Below are 22,764 nucleotides of genomic sequence, written 5' to 3'. Positions count from 1 at the left end.
GCTGATTGAATTTGGATGACAGGCATGGGCTCTGTGTGGGAAAATACTTTGATCCTGGAAAGGAGCCATCAATTTGAGAATGGAAATTAGAATAAGGCTTCTCATTTGACTTTGGCCAAAGCCTAGAGGAACCTCGCGTCCAAGGCTTGTCTGAATGGAAACTTTTGTTTAACATGAGTGCTCAGAATTTGTGGGTGTGGAATCAGCTGTGAGGGCACACAGGATCTTAGTGTTTAGGAAGACTTTGTACAGGATGAAGGGGAATGAGGCCTCCTGAGGTGAAGGGCCAGTGACAATTCTTACCATCTTGTTAATCAGCCCAGCTCTGGTCTTAATGATAAATAACAAGCTCTGTATTGCCTGATTGGTATTTGGACTACTAATCTCAGGGCAGAAGAAATTTTTTCCTTTGCTCCAAATATCCTGGCTGGCTTCTTTGTTGATGAAACATTCCAATGGTGGTTTTATTTTACAAGCCTGAAGGCATTTTTACATGTTATGGGCAGCCTTGTGTCACGTGTACATCACGTTCTGCCTTCCACTTACATAACCGGGAAAACTTTTTCTTTCAACTGCCCCTCTTGTCACTGCAAGCTGCCCTTGAATACAGACAGTTGGATGAGTTTTGGTAAGAAAAACCAAATTCATTGCACTGAATGAAAAAGCCCAGAAAGGTGCTTGTGTTGCTCTAATTTTCATGAAGACAAAGCCTTCCTTGAGAGTACCTTGAGGAAGGCCCTCCTTGGATTGCTACCACTGATTTGCAGGTGAAGTTGAGGGATATTCAAAGAAAATGAGTTTGGGATCAGATTTTTTTCACTAAAACTGATTGAGGAACAGTTTCTGAATTATGAAGAAGATGAGGAAGATTTCAGAGAGGAAAATACAGGCCAACAGACACTTCATAAGCTGACTAGGCAATGAAGATGTATTTACTTCTTTAACTGGTAATGCTCAAGGTCATCTCTTGAGAAATATTGATATTGATTAGCAAAACCTATCTATGAGTGAAGCCTTGATCAAGAAACTTTAGATAAAATATTTCTTTGATATCTGTAGGAGGACCAGTGACAGGAAAGCAAACACTTTTAGGAGGACCAGTACAGGAAAGGGAATTAGCCTCCTTTGCATGGTGATGCCATGAGACCTCTAGAAACTCTTGGAAGTTTTAATCATCGATCTAGCATCAGTCTGATTTCAGCTGCTCTGGGACAGATGTGTAAGAGCACTCTCAGAGCCTCTCAGTGAGCTGAAATGGCATTGCTTATTGGTACTGGTGTTGAGCAGTGAACACTCAATAAACACAATTAACATGTTTGTCATGGCCTGTTACAGTAGCAGTGGCAAAGAGGACATTTGCAGAAATGCTTGTGAATGGCACATTAGGTTAGTACTCTCCAGCCACAGGCCCTTGCCTTTCTGGGTCAGAGGTTTCTCTAGCACTCTTGCAGTATTCCTACACCACACTTGTGCATCTGATGGACTCCACGATGAGCAGAGTTACCAGAGCACTGGGCGTTAGGATTTCATTTCAGGCTTATGAAGTCTTAAATAAGACTATGTCCATATTGCTGAGGACAGCCTTTTAGCCAAAGAATATTCCAGAAAAAGTCAAACTCAGTGAAAATGCCCAAAGGAACTTCTATCAGCCATTTAAAACATTGTCAGTGTTAGGAAAAATAGTGTAATACATGAAAAAAGGCACCTGGTGGACAGTAGTGTTTACTTGAATCAAAGCTATTAGAACAAAAAGGATCTCTGTGTCCTAGCTGTGTTTCCAAAATAGTATCCCTAATTTTCTGTTTGTTTTGAATTTGATGCTGCAGAGCTATGAGAGCCCAAATGTTTTTAGTGTACGCAGTGTAAGGAAAATGGCTTTCAGCCACTGTTAGTGGCCTGAAAATGGGATGTGTTTGTTGGGAGCATGGTGGATTTCCTTAAACTGAAAGCAGTTTGAATATACATACTCTGCACTTACTCTGTTTGTTGGAAGAGTGAGTGTGTGGTAACACGAGAGAAGGAATGGTTTACCAGAATTCGTGTAGTCACACTTCTGTAGCTGTGCACAATATGTCTGTGTGTACGTGCCATTTATATAAGCACTCACACACCTACACAGGTATAGGTGATGTTTCTATTTTGAAAATCAAGTCTAGAGGTGATGTTTACCTCTAGACCTCAGCACTGCATGGCAGAGCTGTTTGCAGTGTGACAGATAATTCTGCCATACTTCCTCTAGCATTTCAAAAACCCATGCAGATTAAAGTGCATGTTTTCATTACAAACCATATAATTTCACTAGCTCTTCTTCTTTCTTAGTTTATATGTAGGAACTTTTGCCTGAGAATTCAGACTTCTGTCATGCCAAGTTTATAAGTAAAGTTTCTCAGTTGTTCATGAAAGGTAGCATGTTTCTAATCCTGAAACCTGTTTTTGCAACAACTGCCGTTTTCTAGTCAGCAAAGTTACTCAGGGTAGCCTTCATCAAACTTGATTTCTGGGGTCATGTCTGATTCTCAAGAAATAATGAACATTTTTGCCATGGTCTTTTCTGAGCCCAGGTCACAAAACAACAGCACTTATGAGCCATAATCTGCTGTAGAACAGTAATCCAAACATGTGGTGGTTTGGTGCTGCATCTTTTTTGCTGTCACTTTTCTGAGGTGCCTTTGACACTTGTAATGCAACTATCTCTGACTTGTAAGAGCCTTTTGTGATGTATAAAGTATGTACTGTGTAAAACAGGGTAGCAACATGGATTTAATCTGTTTCTGTATTTAAATCTGTTAAACTAATTCTTCCTTTTCAGGATGTGGGTATGAACAGCATATGCTAATACAAGTGTTTTGGGAAAACTGTGTGTTTAAAAACTTGTACTCAAGCTAACGTGCTTGGATTATGTATGAACTGCTAAGGTCACTGTGCCTCACATTGCCATGTCTGTAATGTGGATGTCCTTGCTCATCTGATTCTAGGCCTGCAAAAGGAACAAGCAGAAGGTTTGGTTTGGTAGATGTTTGTTAGTTCAGTGCCAGCAAATACTTAATTGTCTGCTGGAAAGTACACTGAAATAACACTTGTTTAGAGCTTGCAAACTCTCAGTAGATGTGAATAACTCACTTAACACCAGCTACTCATTGGAGAATTGCAGCCACGTGCCAGTGTGTGCTAATGCAAGCTGCCTAATGTGCAAGTGCTGCCCCTTGATCTCAGTGGATCTCTGTTTGATCTGCAGTTTAGTATAAATCAAAGTGACATGAGAGAGAACTTCTCTGCTCCATTGTGCCTTAAGTTATTGAAAACCACATTTTTCTTAGACTGGATGGTGATGCATTCAGAATATAATTGTGTTTGTCAAAAGTGAGTAGATGTTGGTGAGGCTCTTCCCCAGACGGATCACTTGATAAAAGGCATTTATAAGCAGGCTTGGTCCATCAGACTGATGTTCAGACTGGAGACAGGAGTTTGCAAGTTTTTAACCATAACTTCCTCTGAACTTAGAGATATCTGTGAAGGCAGGTGCAGGAAGATGCAGTTCCCACATTTCTGGCTGGCCAGATGCAAGTGCCATCCCAGTTCAGCACTGCCTAGGCTCTGCACCTCAGCAGAGGTTTTCAGGTGTTTGTGGAGGCCACCAGGAGGTTGCCAAAGCAATGCCTTGTAGAAGAACTAAGGGATGATCTGTAAGCCTGAGAGCTGTGGCCATATTTAATTTTGAATTTAATTTCAGCTGCCCTCTGCCGAAAGGAATGCTCTTCTGATGGCGTCAAATAATGCTTTTTTTATTAATTTCCATTACTTGAAATGAAGCAAGAAATTGATCAAAATTCTTCTGCAAAAAGATACCATGTGTATTGTTTAGGTGATTGAGTTGAAATCTATGTTTTCTTTGAATAATACCAACTTTCCTGTTTGTCAAACCCAGACGATGCATAGTTGGGTGGGTGAGGATTTGCCAGCTAGGACAACTACAGCCTCCTCAGGGCCTGGTGAAGGAAACTTGGAAGAGAAATGTAAACAGGTAGACTGAAAGCCTTGTGCACTAATCACACTAATTGTGTTTGCAGTCTCAACTCAACTGTCTAGCTCTGTAAAGAAACCTGGACTGGGAGCCTGAAAAAAGTGTGTCTGTCTGATGTAATTTTTGGCTTTGATGTGTTTTTCTGTTAACTCTGTTGTTGTAGTTCCTCATAAAGGATCAGGGTACAAAGTCCCTTTCTTTTATGAGGCTGCCAGTGTTGGGAGCCCATCACCAATAGATGTTTGAGTAATTTGGAAACTGCCTTGATGTAGCTCAGGCAACTATCTGCTTGCTCTGCTTGGTCCGCTGGAGCAGCAGCAGCAGCAGTCATAAGGCACTTGTATTAACCCTAGGTCACTGACCACATTTCCTTTCTAAAATCAATGAATTTTTCCACTTAGCCTTGATCTGTTTGCTCAATAAGCCCAAAAGATTTCCAAGACATTTTATTATAATTCAGCAAAGTTGAAAAAGTTACAGATTTTTATGAATCTGACTATCATCCACCATCTAGGTAAAAACAAAAACCAGATATTGCTGAAGCATTTGTGTCCTTTTCGTAATTGACACTGTTGGACAGCAAGAATTGCAGTGACCTGAGTGTGAAACTTTGGGAGCTGCTACTGACTTGTGGAACCTGATCTCTCACTGCATTGTGATAAGGAAAATAACAAAGTGACATAAGCAATCCTTTGCAAATGATTCAAGAACCTGACACAGAGCCAGACCCCCTCTCTAGCATAGTCAGGCTCTGAAGTGACTGGAGTTTCTCCAGCTGAAGCCAGAAGAGAATGGCTTCATTAAGATTAGATCATTTGTAGGGTCTACATTATATGTGACTGAAGGAGATGGATTAGTGTTCTGTACTAATGGTACAGGGACACAAAGGCAAGGGAAAATTCAGATATGACTTTCTTCAGACTATGTATCATCAAGCATGATGTGTTGCATGGTGAATGTTTGTACATTGTGTACAGAAATACTTTTTTTTTTTATTGCTTGTTATATTTATTTACTCTGACGGTAATGTAATGAAGCAAGACATCAAGAAATTCAGAGATTATGAAAATGTCTCTGGTTTGTCACAAGCTGAAAATCCGCAGATTTCAAATTTTAGAAGCAATACCTGTAGATGTCCTTTGATTAGGTAAAAATATGCTAGATAAGTGAAACTTAGAGGATTATCAAGTGTGTCCATATCTAACTATTACGACAGATGTGGAAATGCTGCTCCTGAGGTTTTTCATTACTGAAGTAAAATTACGTGTGTTAGAAGCATTTCAGGAGTAAAACTTGAAGCATCATAGAAATGTGATTTCAAGCTAGCATGGACCTTCCAGCTTTTGAGGCCAGTAAGTAGCAATGTTGATCTTACAGTGGTAAGGGACCAAGACCTTTGTGTATTAAATATTAAGTAGGAAATTATGGGCACACTTTCAAATAATGACTTTTGCCTGAATTGAACCTGGAAGTGCTGTTGGATGTCTGAGGACAATTTAGAAAGAACACAGACAGGGTTTTACCCATGTTACTCCAGTGTTGTCTTTCAGACCTTTACTGGAGCACCACTCTCAGGATGTTGTCCTTGGCTTTCAAAAGGCATAAACTATAGGTCTGTTTTCTCTGAGGCCACAGAAGATTGTGAGCATTGGGAGCCACTGTTAAGCACATCATTCAAAGCCCAGTGACTATTTACAGGTGACAGGAAAGCTGCTGAAGAGCACTGGGTATACAAAATTCTGGCAGACACCCCTAAAGACAAGCTGTATTTTGTGCAAAGAGGAAGGGCAGACATAGTTCTGTTGTTATTAAAGCCAAAAAGCAAAAGTGGAACAAAACTGTAGTGACCTCTGAGACCTGAAACTTCTCTCAGCTACTCCTGTAGAACAGTGTCTGTGCCATTAGTGTTTGTGGGGGAGCTTTGCTGAAGATTTCTCTCAGGTCTCTGAGATGCATCTCAAACATCTCTGTTGGGCAGTTCCTGACTTACCAGTTGATAACTCCAGATACTCCAATCTCTAGGCAATTCTCAATCTGCAAACCTTGTCGATCAATTTTTGTGGGGTTTGGTTTTGGGTTTTTTTGGTTTTGTTGGTTTTTATTTAATCTCAGTGAATGTGAGATCTGCTTGTTCTGACACAGAGGATTTGCATGTCCACTCCTAACTACTGAGGATATGCATGCTGTTCACCAGCGGGAATGTACGTTGGCATGACTTGTCACTTTGCTGTTCCTTGTTCTGAGATCTCTTGTGTGCAGTAATATTTTTATTACAGAAAATACTGTGCTGGTGAAAGCTTAAAAGTTCTTGGATCAAAATGGACAGAAATACACTTCCTTGTTGGATACCAGGCAGGCTTCATGGCAGAGTTGCCAAAACCTCAGGTCAGAGGAGGGTAGACAATGGAGTTGAGAAAACCATGGGGAAAGCTGTCTCCCCACTTCTTTCATCCTTGGGTCTTTAGAATGGAGTGAATAATGACATACTGTGTTTCTGTTCAAGTCAGTAAGAGTTTTGGCAGAAGAGGGAGCATGATCCATCTGGTATGAAGTCTGAAGACCTGTTGTTTCCTGCAGTCCTTGGAAGCCTGTTGAGTGTTGTGGGCCTTGGTTCCTTTGTTGGCCGTATGAAAAGGATGATACCAACCAAACTTTCATGGATGGAAAATGTTTTTATATACAAAGCTGTGCTGGATGCTGCTGATGGCAGAAGAAACAGTATAGCTTGAATTGCAGTTTGCACATTGAAACAATGGGGTACTGTGATTCCCCTCCACTGTGAAGGGTGTTTGTGTACCCAAGTTCATCATCTGTGAAGAATTCCACTCTACAGGGAATTGCAGAGCAAATTAATTATGGCAACTTTGTGAGCACATTACTTACTAAAAAATCCTTCTTTAAAGTGATGAGAACAATGAATGTACATTTATCCCCACAGCAGTGAATAACATTTGTACCCTTTTCAAAGTAATTTTTCATTTTTAGGAGATTTTAGAAAGTTCCTGAAAGGGTCATAGCCAAGTGTCTGCTTCTTCTAAGCATGTGTGCGTGCTTTTCCAAAATAAGAGCATGTCTAGCTTTGCTGCTTAACTTTGTCAGCCCAAGCCACTGCTTTCTGTCCAGATATGTATTCTGGAAGCTGATGTGTCAATGGCTACACCCCCCTCGGAGAAGGTGCCGCTGCAGACTGTCAGAGGTCCTTCATTATAGCTTCATTTCTATTTTTCTTTTTATTGATGTTTGTATACTTTTAAGGTAAAGTCAGGGAAAAAGCTCACAGAACTGGTGCATCCACACAGGTTGGATGCTGCTGGGGAAGTCTGGTTAGGAACATGTGATGTTAATTACTTTTTCAGGTCTGCACACTGTGATTTATTCTGCTTCCATTCCCATTTGATTCCATTGTCTTAGTTCAGGATCTGCAGAGTGATGTGTTTGCTAATGGACTTGGGAGAGAGAGATCCTGTTCTGGCAGGATTTCTCTGAGGCACGTAAAGCAAACCCTGTCCAGCAAAATTAATGATAGAATTCTCAATTGTTTCAGTGGTACCTCAGTTTCACTTAAGAAATTTAGGAAATCTGGTGGAGTCTAGCTGGTCCATGGTCAAGGTGGTTGTCACCATCCTCATAGGTCTTCCATTTCAGATGGAGTCTTTAATTGCTGAAAAACCCTGAGTGGTCAAGACTCAAAAGGAGAGGTGGATTATCTGTTTGATGAAACAAACTTGGGATCCCCAGGAAGAGAAGAGGTTGGGTGGGAAGAGTCTCATCCCATTCACACATAAAATAAAAAACACGGGAATGACGAATTGTAGTCCCCAGAGTCTTCATACTTATTTGAACTTCTAGTTTTATTTTTTTTCAGTAAATCTTTACAGTGATTTGTTTAACTGAAATATATGCTGGACAGAGTTTGGTAAGAGTTTCTCACAAGGCTGTGAATAGCTGTACACTTCACATCTGGGAAAATAATGGTATAAATGCAGAAATATATTTAAGCTTTAAGAACTAAAGCTAACTATTGCTGTTAGTAATTCATTATGATATATCACAAAGAACATTTCAAAGATGTGTCTGGTAAGGGAATCTTCTTTTTGAATGAAACACACATCATCTACTGTAAGGATCCTACCAAGAGAAGACATGCTCTTTTCAAAGAACAAAAACTGATGGTCTCTTTTTTCTTCTTCTTTTCAGGCAGCACAAATAGTCCTGATTTCTCTCTTTGAACTGAACACCCCTGAGTTTACCATGTTACTTGGTGCCTTGCCAAAAACATTCCAGGATGGTGCTACCAAGCTCCTGCACAACCACCTCAAGAACTCCAGTAACACCAGTGTGGTGAGAGGCCCTTGTCCTTGCAAACAGCAGAGCCCCAAAGACAGCAGCTCATTGATAAGCTGTTGCAGATGTTCAGTTTGAATTATCTGTAACTGTTGTCTTGAAGCAATATGGCAACAGAGGCTTTTGTTTGATTTTGCTTTTAATAGGGACCATTAAAGTAAAAAACTCAGTTATTTTAAAATTTAATATAGTCCTAACCAGAAGAGATTAAAAAATTACTGAGAAGTGATTAAAATTGGTGGGGTTTGTGCTTTCAAGTTGGTGGTGCTTTTGAAAGTCCTGCCAGTAATGACTTTTTGGCTAAAACAGATCTTGATACCACAGATTTTCTGGCTTATGACTGGTATTGAGATCAGTTTAATAGCAGTTATACTGTCTGTTAAGCTTGCAGGATCTTTAATGTGGCCTACAGGGTCACCTCACTCTATGCCCATTACCTTATGTTTTGCTTTTTTATATGAATTTTTATTTCACTGAAGCAATATGTTAGTAGATTTAAATAGGAACTTTATTTCCCTTCCCATAGCAGCAAGGATTAAGGAGTTTTTGTCTTTTTAATGTGGAAGTCTTGTGAACTTGCTGGAATTTGAGCCCTCCTATCACTTCCACAGGGCTAAGCAGAATTTAGTGTAAGCTAGAACTGCAGTGTGAGGCTTCCAGGCAAATGGTCTGGATTCTCTAATACTTTTGACTCTATGTGAAAAGTGTCAGAATTGAGAGCAATTTCTACTCATTTTGCTGTGGTACAAAAGATTGTGCAGGCCAGTGGAAAAATGCTAAGTTAGACCGCTTACTTATGCTCCTAACAAGCATAATCAGAATGCTTTAGACAATGTGGAAAATAGCTGTGTAATTAGAATACTAAATTGTCAGGGTAATGATGAGCATATTTTGGAGCCTTGCAAATCTTGTTTGAGAAGCTGGATTGATTGACCATTTCTCTGGCAATATTTGCAGGCCATACATGTTGTGTATTTAAATTGCAGGTACCGTGGGTTGTAGAGAAATGCACATACACTTTCTTTATCCTCAGAGTCATATTTTCAGGGGCATATAAATGACTGCATGAACCATGGCTGCAGAGTTTTAGGTCAAGAGGCATAATCAAAATTGCACTAAACTTGTCTAGAGCAAATAGAGGCACTGTTTAGACCTGTTGCTGTACTCCTGCCTGTGCATTGCAACACTTTGCTAATCCCTGTCTTCCTGCTTCTGTGTCAGGGCTCCCCCAGCAATACCCTTGGTCGGACTCCTTCCCGGCACTCCAGCAGCAGAACCAGCCCCTTAACTTCACCTACCAACTGTTCTCATGGTGGACTGTCTCCAAGGTAATGTGGCAGGCTAATTAAACCCCTTGCAAAATACTGAAGGATTTCAACACCAAGTGTGCGTTTGCAGAATATGACTCACTTTGAAAGCAAAAACAAGACAATAAGTTTACAGTATGTTTCTGCAAAGAAGCAGTGTTTGAACATGATAATACGTGGCTGGTGATTGACTTCAGTGTTCCAGTCCTCATGCTGTCTGTGTAATCTTAATATCTTTTCTTATCATATTAGCTTTGTTTTGTGGCCTTCTTCAGAATTACATTTGTGGATAATGAAGGTAATATTAATTGGCAGCATTAGAAATAAGGTCTTGTTGAGATTGCATATGTCACAAAGTCTGCGATGACTCTCAGAACAGGACTTTCAGATTGTGCCATTTTTTAGGTGTGGACCTGTAATCAGTAATTCTTCAGACTGTATTACAGGGCTTGTGCTGCTGAGAGAAGTGCTGTATCTGCTGTTCCCCTCTTATTCTTTGTGAGGATGCAGGACAAGCAGAGGTGGTGACTGTTTCACTGCTGAATACTTTCCAAATTGCTCACCTGGCTCCTCACCAGCAGAGCAGCAGCCTGGTCTCATGAGCAGCAGGTCTGTTGCAGCCAGGTGTTTTGCTGAAGCTGCAGGTGCTACCCTAGAATACATTGGTCCACTTCAAAATTTTGTATTCAGCCAGCATTGACTCTTGTCTGCTGGGAATGTGGGTGTTTTGCAGCGTTAAAACTTAGAGTAGGGGAGATGGCATTGCAGACAGTATGTTCTGGGACCATAGAAATATTGGAGGAAAGCAGCAAGCTGTTATCTGGACAAGCTCTGGTTCATGCTGGAGAAGCTTAAATTCTGCTGCCCTTGTCTGCCTGTGCTCTTCATGACAGGTTGTGGAAGAAGCATAAGGAACCATGTTGGGTGAGGACTGCAGTTCATAGTGCAGTGTAGTAGTTTACATTGAAATTTGTTCATCTACCCATGTTATTTGCAAAACTGTCTCTGAAGAGATGCTTAAGACATGTGAGTTCCAGTGTGTCAGGAAAAGTACAGGCCTTTAGTGTTTAATAAATAATTATACTAATTCCAGAAGCATAGGAATCATTGGTGTTTCCTGGGAAAATTTTGGGTATCTAGATGCATCTTTGTGACTTCTAAATCTGCTGTAATTCAAAACTAAACCAAAAGTTTGCAAGCCAAAGCCAAGTTGCCTATTAGGAGTTTTTTTCCACAAAGGTTTCATTAAGAAATTAAGTGGTAGAATTTCAGAGGAACAGTTCCAACTATGTTGCTTCCTTTTTGACTAGATTGAGCATTGTTGCCCTGCTGATTTCTTTCATGGGAAATTACTGACTGTGTCTCCCTGTGGTTACGTTGTGGTTTTGTTGGCCATGTTGGCATGTGGCACTTATTTTGTAATTCCACAACCTTTTACCATGCTTTTTGGATTTTGCCATTGGGACACAATTGTTTATTACCACTTGACTCACTGTTTTTTATTTGTCTTTGCATTCTTCTCACCTCTTGATGTCAGGAGGCAAATATCAAGGTATTGATTAAAGCATCCAGTGTACATTGTTGCTGTTACTTTCTAGCATTTTGGATTTAGAAACTGAAGGGTTTTTTCTATATGTGATTTGTTCTCAAGGACTAGTTTGAGAGGGCATATAATTCTAGAGCATTCTGCCCTGGATGCAGTTGCCCAGGAATTTCCTTTAGAAAACAATAATTCCTTCCATTTTGTGTAGCGTTCTTGGAGGTGTTTAATAAAAAATTGTGTCTTCAAGAAGTGTATCCTGCTTCCTTGCTAGATTTAGTTACTCAGGAGTGATGTTTAAAAGTTGCTCTTCAGTGACAGGTGAAGGTGGAAGCTGCTATGAAAGCCCTTTAAAATATTTGGAAAGGAGAAGCTGTGAGTGCCCTCTGAGCTGTAACAGTATCTGCAGATTTTTGCCATTTGTAGAAAAGGCAGTGGCAAGTACTGCAAATCAGGGGCAGTAGCTTCTGAAGCTCTGCTGGGCTGCATCCTTCTTAAAAATGTCTTGTGTAGCACAGTTTGGGCATGGTCCTGACTTAAATGAGAATTTAGCTCTGGTTGTCCTTTGAGAGAAGAGGCTTAGAAAGCTGTGCTGACAGATTGTGGTAAGTAGGGTATGCTGCAACATTGCATTCTTTGGTATAGGTGTTTCAGTGTCATGTTTCCATTTCAAATGATTGACATTTGCTGTTCAGCCTTGCTCTGAAATGTCACTTTTCTCTCTACAAACCAGAACATAAGCACACCCAGGCCATTCTGATAGCAGTGTGAAAGGATAAAGATTCCCACTTTCTTTGTGTAGCTCTCCTCCAAAAGTAGGCTTGGCCTTACATTTTCAGGGGGCCTACTACCAAGGTTTGTAGTCACGTTGGGTATTCCCATTGCCTCCTGGAGTGCTCTGTGTGCAGTCCCTGCTTACCTTGTCCCTGCTCGTGTCTTGTACAGGCAGCCTGAGTATAGTCAGTGGAAGGATTATCTCCAGATCTTAATGCCAGCTTTGGTTTCGAAGATCATGCTTTCCTTGTGGTTTTTTTTCTTGGTTCACAGATTGGAGTAAAATGCAGAGGCATACATGTCTTTGGAGCTGGTATATGTGTAGAAAGGATAATTGGGTCCTGTAGAAATATGAAAATGCTCTCCCATATTGCTAATAGTTTGTGGGTAATATCTTCAACATCAGTCAGCAAGGTTTCCTTGATACAGAGTTACTGTATTATGTATATATTCCAGGTAACTGATTTTTTTGGGAGTTGTGTGTTTGTGTATTTATGTGTACATGTATTTGAGCTGTATGGATAGATTTTGAATGTTTTGGTTGAAGTGGACTCTGCAAACAACTGATTTGCCTATTCAGATGATAACATCTGCTTAAGTATCCCCTAAAGTCTTCAGGAGGGTAGCCTGCTTTCAGGGTCTTGGACAGAGTCCTTCCTCCTGCCTTCATTTACTCCCTCCAGTTCTGCTTCATGGTCACTATAACATATCCACTACATCTGTGAGTTACTTCTCTATTTGTAGCTGCTTTTTTTTTCCTTAACAGTTTTAGTTTTTGGTGAGAGGAGTTATGGAAGAGAGAAGTGCTTTCTGGAAAAGAAAACAGGGAAGGGCATTTGGGAAGAATGAAAATAATAGGAAAAAACCACCAGACTTCAGACTGAAAGAGAATAATGTTTCCTAGGAAAAGCACAGATAAATGGCTTGGGTTTATGTAGGACAGAGAAATCTTCTGAGATTTAATAAATTATGTTGTACTACAAAATGGCAAACACTAGGTTGTGAAGTCCTTTGGTGTTAGAATACTGTTCTGAATGGTAAAAAGACTTCTGCAAACTTAAATGTTACATTCAGATTGGGAATTTCACCTAGTAGAATTTTGTAGGAGTAATTGAATGCATACATTTGGAATGAGTTTATGTCATTATTAGTAGCCCAGAAGCCCGTGCTCAGTTTTTATTATTAAAAACAAATAAACAAAAATCACCCAAAATTAAAAAAAAAAACAAAACAGAAACCAAAAACGTTTAGTCCTTCAAAGATCTTTAGAGGAAATGCATCAGAATAAAAGGCTACAATTTTATCTGGCTATGTAAGTTTAAATATTTGCTATTTTGCTGATAAAAAAAAATACCAGTGAAAACAAAATTTGATTGACACTTTCCGTATTAAGTTGAGCAAGCAAAGGCATGGAAACAGAATTAAAATAAGCCACTCACTTTATACAATAAAGACAAGCCTGCATTGTTTGGTGGCCTGTGTTCAGGCAGGTGACAACTGAGCTGTGAGAGTTCTGATCAGCAGTCTAGGAGTCTGGAGTATTTCCTTGATAATACTGGCATTATAATAGCTGTGGGATTTGATTGTTGGTTAATGAGTGAAATTCTTGACACTGCTCTTCAGAGGAGTTTTTTAACTGGCTTTGCTGCTGTTTGCACTGGAGCAATTCTTGACTTGTTTGTCACTTCTCATGTGAAAGTGTCTTTCACTTGCATATGTACAAATACAGCTATCCAAGACAATGTGCTGAAATGTAATAGAAACAAAGTAGTGTTGTGAATACTCCACCAGCTCAAGCACCTGTTCTCATTTGGAAGGTGATTTTGAAAATCCTTGTACCTTAATGGGAAAAGGACAAAACCCGAGGTTGGACAAACTGACACAGGAATGAAAGTCTTGACCCAAAGGCACGGGGTCATGCAATAACTTAAAGGGGCCTGTGAAAGTTTGAGGAGCAATCTGAAACAACTCAGAGGCTGGTTTCATCCAGTCTTTCCAGCTTTGTCTGCTGAGACCTAGGCCAGGTCCCCATGATACATTTACACTCCGGACTGACTTTTCACTTGCTGCATATTTGGGTTCAGTTTGAGTCTGGTGAAACAGGATCAGATCTTAAGCCCTGGAAAGGTTTTCTGATTATGTAGAGCCTGATTACAGGCTTTTATAGAGGCACCAGGAGACAAACTTTACAAGGTACCTTCAGGTGTCTAATAAAAAAATAAATTCCAATTTTTCTTTCTTCCAGGGAAATCCTGTTGCTTAGAAACAGCTGCTTAGAGTTTGGATACATGTGTGGCCAGGGATTGTTTGTGTAGAACATTATAAATGGAGTTGTTTATAGAGGCTATATCCATTTGTAAAATCTACTGGTTAGTACAAGCAGGGACTGGACTTTTTGTGAATCATATTATGTTAGGAATAAAAATGGAAATGAATAATAAAGACCAAAACAAAGACTTCTGAGGCGCAATGGAGTATTCTTGTTTAATTTTGTTTCTATTAATTTTTTTCTCTCTCCAAGGCAGCATGACAGCACTAAGCCACTCAGATTATAGTTTCTTTTTTTTTTCCTCCCTCTTCTTTCTCTGTTTTTTCTCTCTTTTGTTTCTCCTCTGGTCACGGCAGTCGGCTCTGGGGTTGGAGTGCAGATGGGCTGTCGAAGCACCCCCCTCCCCTTTCTCAGCCTAACTCCATCCCCACTGCTCCTTCCCACAAGACTTTCAGACGCTCTTACTCTCCCAGGTAACAAGCTACCTGTTAAACCAACTTGTCTGAGATGTCACAGTATTATTTACCTTTCACACCACGGGATTTGTTCAAATGTGGGACTTGCAGAGGCTTTGGCTGGAAAAGGAACAGGGATGATGATAGCCTTCAGAGAGCAGGGCTGACAGCAGCCACTTGCTCGCTGCTTGGGGGAGATGCAGCATGCAAGTGGGGATAAAAAAAAGTGGATTTTTCCAGACTCTTTCACCCATTCAAGAAGATGGCAGGGTGCTTCACAGTCAGTTTCCAATGCAGAACACAATTGCTGAGCACTTTTGGCAGGCACTGGTTGCGTTACAATACCAGGGGCAGGATCTTTCAGTTTGGCTGCACTGTGCATGTGGCACTAGAGGACCTCCAGATGGACACGTGCAGCTCAGGAGTGACTTCAAATACAGCTTTGCTTGTATAATGTGATTGTGGAACATCCTAGAAATTTGTAGTATTGAAATAAATATTGTCCTTACCTCACCACAAGATTTTGAGTTTATCAATCGCAATTTCAACATCTATTCCTCCTCCTGTGCCCTCACGTGTTGTTCCAGTCTGCATACAGCTCTTGGATCAATAAAGTGGACTAAAGCTGTATGCTGGTTTTAAGAAAAATAAAAAACAAACACCCTGAATACAAATTTAATTTGTCAGATCTTTGTTAAATTCTTTGGATTTTTTCAAGTTTAAACCCTGACAACAGACCATCTGTAAATGTGGTTTCTCCTGACTTAGATATATCTGTTACCTGAGGAAAGACTGTATATAGTCTTTCCTTAAAGCAGAAGGTCCTAATGAAAAACTATTGAAAGAAAAGCAAAGAATTTTTTCTTTCAGGGCTCAAAATCTGAGAACCTGTGACATCTAAGAGAGAAAGTAGAATGCAGTAGAAGGTGCATTCTGTGAATACCTGCAGTATTAAAAACTTTAATGTTACGACAATGTGCAGCTATGTGTGGAGGGGGATCCATGTTGATTTTTGGAATAAAACTAGTTGAGAGTGTTTTTTCTGTCTTCTTTTATCTGACACCAGATAATAAGGTTTGAAATATTTTCCAGCCCAGAGCCTGAAAGTGCAAGGATGTAAGTTACTGTGTACTGCTTGAAGACACTAAACTGTGGACTACTTACACATAGTTTGGATTGGAAACTGAATAACAATTTATGGAAGTAAAATGTATTTCATGCCAGACTGGAAAACTGCCAAATTGTATCACGATAAACTTACAGACAGCTGCATTGGTTTTGTGCAGCAGATGGAAAATAATGTTGTGACATCCCTGAACACTGCTCATCTCTACTCACTTCTTATTCATCCTGTGCCTTTCCTCTAGTTTTCTGCATGGGTCATAATTTCTTTTCCCTTTTGTGCTTTTTTTTTCCTGAAAGGTGAGTGTAGTTCCATTTTACTTTTATTCCCCCATTGTGTTGTCTGTGAAGTATTCCAGTGCACATACTGTCAGTAGAGACGTGTGTTCACATTGTAGAATTTTCATTCATGTAGAGCACAGCCATAATGTGACCTCCTACACAGGCTTACTCCTGATACATGAAATCACTGGATTCTTTAGATTTTTTTTTTAAATGTGGGTTTGTGCTTTGACAAATGCATCAGATTGGTGGCTCTGAGAAATCACCGTAGTCCTTTAGCAGTAAAGAGTCTGTATTCTCATTGTTCTTTGGTGACAATGTAGGGCAAAATTCATCTCTGAGGAAAGAATTGATGACTTCAGCAGATTTATTGTCAGTATTACATTTGTGATTATTTTTTGGTTTTTCTGCCATGGATTTAATTGTGTGGCCTTTGGTAAGTCATGTCATCTCTTGGTGTGAGAACACAGGTACAGTCACTTGTATACCTTTTCAAATGGTGGCTTCATTGCCCACTTCAAAGTTGTATGAAAAACCCTTTAAGATCTTTGAATTAAACATGCTTGAGCTCAAAACGTATCTTTTTGAGATTGTATGAAACAACGATTTTTCCTATTCCTGACTGGTACTTCTGAAGAACCTAAAAACTGCCTTGCCTTCTGTCTGGAAAGCTATCACAGTGCATTGCTGTTGTTCAGCTGTCTGGAAACCCTTAAATACTTCAACTTCTGTAGGTTTATGAACAGCTTTTATTTCCTGATCTTGGTCTGTTAAATGATTTCTCATTCTCCCTGGTCTGCCAGACAGTGTTTGGGGAACTGTTCTTTGGTTTCTTTGCCAAAATACATGGTGCTGATGCTTGTGTGAGTGTAGTGCGAACACGTTGCTTGGAGCCAGGGATTATGGCTATTTTCAGTGTGTTAATCCTAAAGGAATTGGGCAGCCCATCTTATCCTCTGTCTGAAGTCCCCAAGTTTCTTCCAGAAAAAAAAGCTGTGGTTCTAGATATTTAATAGATATTTAATATCCTGCTTTTGGTTCCATTGAAAATAACAGCTGTGTATGCAGAATTCAGAAGGGATTTTCTTGTTTGTTTGGGTTTTCCCCCCACCCACCTCATAGGGAATCTTTCTTTTGTGGAAAAGGAACACAACTCAGTTCAGCCATCTGCCTCCAAGCCCATCTTGTCATTCTTCCCAAAATGTTATGAAATAGTAATTCACAACTGCAGGGAGCCACTTCTTGCCATTTATTGACAAACAACTTGATGTAAATGTCTGATTCAGTCTACTTGCTTCTGGCTCTACTGAGATCTGAGACTCAGCCAGAAATTGTTCTCTCTTGCTGAATCTATTAATTTAGTGATTGTCATGCAAACACAACTCCTAGATAGAGCAAAGCCCTGCCAATAATGCTTTTTTATTTTCTCAAAGATTATAGGAACTTCTCTTTAGCCAGATCTTCTAATTCCATCTGCCCTTGCATGTAAGGCATTTTATCATGGGACTTTATTTTGGATAACTCCTCCAGGAACCCCAAAACTTTTGCGTTTTGTTTCTGAGAAATTTCTGAAGAGCAGATAAACTGCAAGAAAGTGTCAGGTTTGAGTGAGAGAATTCCCAAACTTAGGCCAAATACTAAAATACTGTTTTCATCAAGGCACTGTGTTAGTGTGTTAGGTTTTACTACTTTATAAATTAAAATGGGCCATGTTAGACTAAGGTTTATGTCAAGTTACATTTTCCTTTCCATTTAAATCTGTCATAGTTTCTTATATTATTAAACTTAAATTTCACTGATTTCATTTCCACCAGCTGTCATAACCACTTGAGTTCTTATAGTGGCTGATATTATTTTCCTTTTTAAATTACACCCTGCCACACTGGGGATAGGGTTTTTGGTTTACAGAAGGTAGCACACTTACTGAATGTAACAAACAGTGGACCTGTTTTTCCTTCACTTACAGCAATGTGTTCTCCTTGTTTTAGCCCCATTTGAGGGGCAGCTCAGACCTGAACTCTGCTTTGATTCCATCCATGTTGTGTTACAAGTCACTGTTAGAAAGGGCACTCCAAACCATATGTCTCCAGCTTGTTTTTATTGACAGTCAGAAGCGGATTCCAGTTTCATTTGTAACATTTCATATACGTTTGGTCTTTAGTATGCTGGATTATGACACGGAGAACCTAAACTCTGATGAAATCTACAGCTCTCTTCGTGGAGTCACAGAAGCAATTGAGAAATTTAGTTTCCGTAGTCAAGAGGACCTGAATGAGCCAATCAAACGTGATGGAAAGAAGGACTGTGACATTGTAAGTATTCCGTTGTTTACCGTCCCCTGATAGATGAAATTTTAAAACATTGTGATCAAACCTGTCTGTGGATTGTTGGTGCACAAAATTCAGTTATTCCTGCTGTATTCTTACAGGCATCTTCTGCTTATTGGTTGTTACCTTCTTATACCTTAATTATGGGGTTTCACTGACTGTTTCCCTTGGCTCCCTTTGAACTCTGGCCTCCTGTGGAATGTGCTCACTGGGCTTCTGTGCAAGTGCCATGAAGGATGGAAACAGTGCTAGTGTTCCTCAGGCTTAGCATGGCTCAGTGGTGGCTGTTGCGTAGAGTGTGTGTAGTCAGGTCTGTAATGGGAAATGTTAGTTCTTGAAATGCATGGGTGGTTTCCCTCACAGGCTTAGGACCTGTGATCACTCCGGGTGCACAGCTCATCTTATCCTGCAAGAGTGGTTACAGAAACTGTGATCATGCGATATTTTTGAGCAGGTGTAGTTGTGTGAAGGAAAGAGGTAATAATCAAAGTTTTACATAAGTGTTATGTATAAATAATACATGTAAATCTGTGCCTTTTCCTGTTGGTGAGTGGACTCCAAAAATGCTACAGTTTCCATACAATTTAGCACAAACCTTTTTTCTCTCTCTTTGATTCCCCTAGGTGTCTCGGGATGGTGGCCTTGCTCTCCCTAGTGGCGATGTCCGTGGAGGCAGTGACATGGTGGAGGGCGGAAGGATGGCTCTGGATAACAAAACCTCCCTGCTGAACACGCAGCCTCCCCGCGCCTTCTCAGGGCCGCGCGCTCGGGAGTACAACCCCTATCCTTACGCTGACACCATCAACACGTACGACAAGACGGCCCTGAAGGAAGCAGTGTTCGACGACGACATGGATCAGCTTCGGGATGGTTTGTACCCACTCACCTCGCAGCGCTGCGGGCAGCTCGCTGCCTCCCTGGTGTCTTTGTGTACAGATGGTGCCCTCAGATACGTGCCTGCCTGTGCATGTGTTGTGTGTTACGCTGCATCTGAGTGGAGGCTTGGGGTGAAATACCCTTTGTTCTCATGTCCCAGCAGAACCTCATCTGCAGCTACTGAGAAAAAATGTTACACTGCGGTTTTGATTCTTGTTTGCCTGGGGTTTCCTGTAAACTACTCCCTTAAGCATCCACATGCATCTGTAGGGACACTGCTTTGGGACCTTCCCCTCTTTGTGGCTCACTCAACAGCTTGTTGTTATCGAGTGTTTGACTTCATTTAAGTGCAGCTACACATCAGCTTTATTCTTTTGCAGTACACTGATGAGTCACTGTACTTTAATCTAAAGGTCATACATGTGACCATTGGTTTTGGGTGTGTGTGTCTGGGAAAAACCACGGCAGTTCTCATCTTGTAGAAGTAATTGTTGGAACTGGAAGAAATCCAATTGTCATCTCTTCCTGGTTCATTGGAAGCCGTGTGCAGATGCATGAGCCATGCTATGAACTCAGGTTAAATTATGGGCTAGTCTGATTCTGTTGCCTGCTTGAGTGAGACCACCTGGAAGTAGATGCATTTTTGGGGGTCCCCTTGTTACATGAACCTTATTCCATAGAAGGTGAGCAGTCTTAGCACCTTTGATCTTTTCCCCATTTCTCCAAATGATTTGCTGCCATTTGTCCTAGAAGTACCCATTGACCATTCGGATTTGGTGGCTGATCTTCTGAAAGAGCTCTCCAACCACAACGAGCGGGTGGAGGAGCGGAAAGCAGCTCTCCTGGAATTGCTAAAGATCACAAGAGAAGATAATCTTGGAGTTTGGGAGGAGCATTTCAAAACCATTCTGCTCTTGCTGCTGGAAACGCTTGGAGACAAAGATGTGAGCTGTAGATTTTGTCTTAACTCTCCTGTCCATTGCTTCATCTTGGGTAATAATTCCTACACACCAGTTTAAATGAAACCTGCCACTCATCAGTGATACTGCTTATTTTTTCTTTTGAAGGTTGACAACTCTAGTTTTCAGTGACTCCTGACACTGTTCAGTGATGAGTTTTAAGATACTCCAAAATGTCCCAGTTTTTCCCCCTCCCTCCAGAGCGTTACTAATAAATAGCTGGAAATTGAACAAGAATCAGAAAAGAAGTTCTAGTCTAGTAAAAAACTGTCAAGACTTTACTCTCTTCTGAGTTAGGGTGAAGTTACAAGCTCTTAGCTATATTATACCCATTCCCAGCCAGGAGAATAAAGGCATTCTAGAATAAATTGATTTTTTTCCCTGGGTGGTTTAAAGACCCAGAGTATTAGCTCTCATGGGATGAGTCTCTGTCTCTTGTAAAAATGTCATCAAGAACAAGCTGCTTTTATAAAGGATCTTGTTTTGAAATGTTAAAAATGTTTGGTAGTTGATCATGTAGATGTCCTCCTGTGAGTAAAAATTTGTACTTCATTGCCAAAAGAATATGGAATTTAGGAAAGTAGTCATTCAGATTCTTGTATATGTGAGAACAGTCATTTTATGTGGCTTTTTGTGCAAGAGCAAGCAAGGAGCCCAATACTGAATTTTGTTACATTGATTCCACTGGAGCTGGTGGCGTAGGGAGCCATGCAAATTTCTGATGAGCCATGAGAATTCACATCAAACTACAATTTTGAGAAGTGCCTCTTTCTAATCTCTTTCTGATGTCTGTTTTTCCTGGCACAGCATTCAATCAGAGCCCTGGCGCTGCGAGTCCTGCGGGAGATCCTGCGGAACCAGCCGGCGAGGTTTAAGAACTATGCAGAGTTGACTATCATGAAAACACTGGAAGCACATAAGGATTCCCACAAGGAGGTGAGTGAGCCTTTCAGCTACTGGAAAAGCAATATGGACCTGCTGAAGAAATGTAGGACCTGTGAGGCTTAACAGGCAAATGTGCTGAACCATCTCGACAGTGGAACAAATCAGTATTCAGTCTCCCAGGTATGAAGAGACAGGATTTTTACATGCTGAAACAGTGAGGAAAAAAGTGGAGGCTGTCAGAGCTATTTATATGGACTTGGAGCTGTCTGGAGTGGTATGCCACTGTGTTAATTTCCCAGGATTTCTCTGCTTATTCTGGGAGAGGTTGAGAACTATAGGAAAAAAGTGCGTATTTAATTACTTTTTAGAGCATGCTGGGGGCACAGTGCTGCCTCTGTGTGTACAGGTAAGAATACAAAATGTACTGGGGAAAACAAAGGCTTGTTCAAGCAGAATTATGTGTGAAAACTGAATGCTGAAACTGGGAACTGGTGAGTAACAGGAGAAAATGGACAGAGGCCATGCTGCAGTGGCAGAGGAGGACGCAAAGGGAGGGGTGAATTGCATTTTCCTTTTTGTGAGAGAACTCATATATACAAAACTGAAAGTATTCTGAAGTAAAGCAAGAATAAAGCGACATGATAACATTTTAAGTAGATCAATTCAAATTACATTTAAAGTTAGTCTTTGTAGATTGATTTCCAAGTTGGATGTTTTAATCTACCTCATGCATGATGGAAGTTTGAACTAAACCTTCTGGAAAGTGTTGCCAGAATTTCCCTATCAGTCTGTGATAGTTTTGTTACCAAAGTCCTTGGTTTGAAATCTAAGGCATTTATTCTTCTCTACAACAGGATTATTCTAAATTAGCTGGTTTAGGCATCTCTGAAGATATTTGGCCATGAAAAGATTAATAAAATAGACCAGACTGCTCCAGAGCATTGGGTGACTGACACAAGATTATTTTAACCATGGGTAGCAGAAATTACACTGCTTGAAAATCAAAACAGCCAAACAACAAACACTCTCAGGGAAAGAAAATAACAGTCTGGATTTCTCTAAAATGCAAAAGTAGAAAATGTTTAATGCTTTAGTGAATGAGGGCTGCCCTACTCTGCCTACCTTCCTCTTCTTGATTTAGAGCCTTTGCACCCTTGTCTTTTTCAGTTCAGAGTAGTAAGAAGCAGTTGTAAATTGATTTTTTGATAAAGCAGTCAGACAAAACATTATGTTCTGAAGGAGTGCCTTTTATTGGCAAGTTTTCCTGCTTGCATGCTTCTCAGCTCACCTTGACTCAGTGCCCTTCGTATTTTTTGTCTGAGAATCCTCCAGAACTAACATTTCTAGCAGGACCTTTCCAGATTGTCCCTGGCATTGTTTTTAATGCCCCTCAGAATTCACTGTCCTTGTGGGACTGGTGGGTTTTACAGAAATCAAGACTAATGTTGAAAACACCATGCTTTATGCCTCTGTATTCTTGTGGTGTGGAAAGGTTCTTTGGGATTTGCATGAGGTGCCTCCCAGGGAGAAGCAGGCAAAGATAAACTCAAACTGGGAATGAGAGGTGGGAGTTCTGGCACTTCTTTATAGAATAATTGAGCTG

General features: G+C 40.5%; 1 protein-coding gene across 20 annotated transcripts in view; it reads left to right on the top strand.

Moving 5' to 3' along the window:
• Positions 1 to 22,764, top strand: part of CLASP1 (cytoplasmic linker associated protein 1) — a 168,105-nt gene that overhangs the window by 128,490 nt on the left and 16,851 nt on the right. For 6 of the 20 annotated variants that reach the window (XM_039701803.1, XM_039701796.1, XM_039701812.1 and 3 more), the window contains 6 exons: positions 8,219 to 8,362; positions 9,587 to 9,693; positions 18,276 to 18,426; positions 19,065 to 19,311; positions 20,071 to 20,261; positions 21,084 to 21,212. In XM_039701803.1, coding sequence (XP_039557737.1) covers positions 8,219 to 8,362; positions 9,587 to 9,693; positions 18,276 to 18,426; positions 19,065 to 19,311; positions 20,071 to 20,261; positions 21,084 to 21,212 — 969 coding nt within the window. Of the gene's footprint in view, positions 1 to 3,925; positions 4,022 to 8,218; positions 8,363 to 9,586; positions 9,694 to 14,611; positions 14,729 to 18,275; positions 18,427 to 19,064; positions 19,312 to 20,067; positions 20,262 to 21,083; positions 21,213 to 22,764 lie in introns of all 20 variants that reach the window. The other 14 variants (XM_039701680.1, XM_039701697.1, XM_039701739.1 and 11 more) reach the window with 6 other exon arrangements.

The sequence above is a fragment of the Passer montanus genome, unplaced genomic scaffold, assembly GCF_014805655.1.
Source record: "Passer montanus isolate IOZ18808 unplaced genomic scaffold, ASM1480565v1 scaffold1, whole genome shotgun sequence".
Classification (NCBI taxonomy): domain Eukaryota; kingdom Metazoa; phylum Chordata; class Aves; order Passeriformes; family Passeridae; genus Passer; species Passer montanus.
Note: the sequence above shows the minus strand (reverse complement) of the source record. Positions and strands in the feature narration are given on the sequence as shown.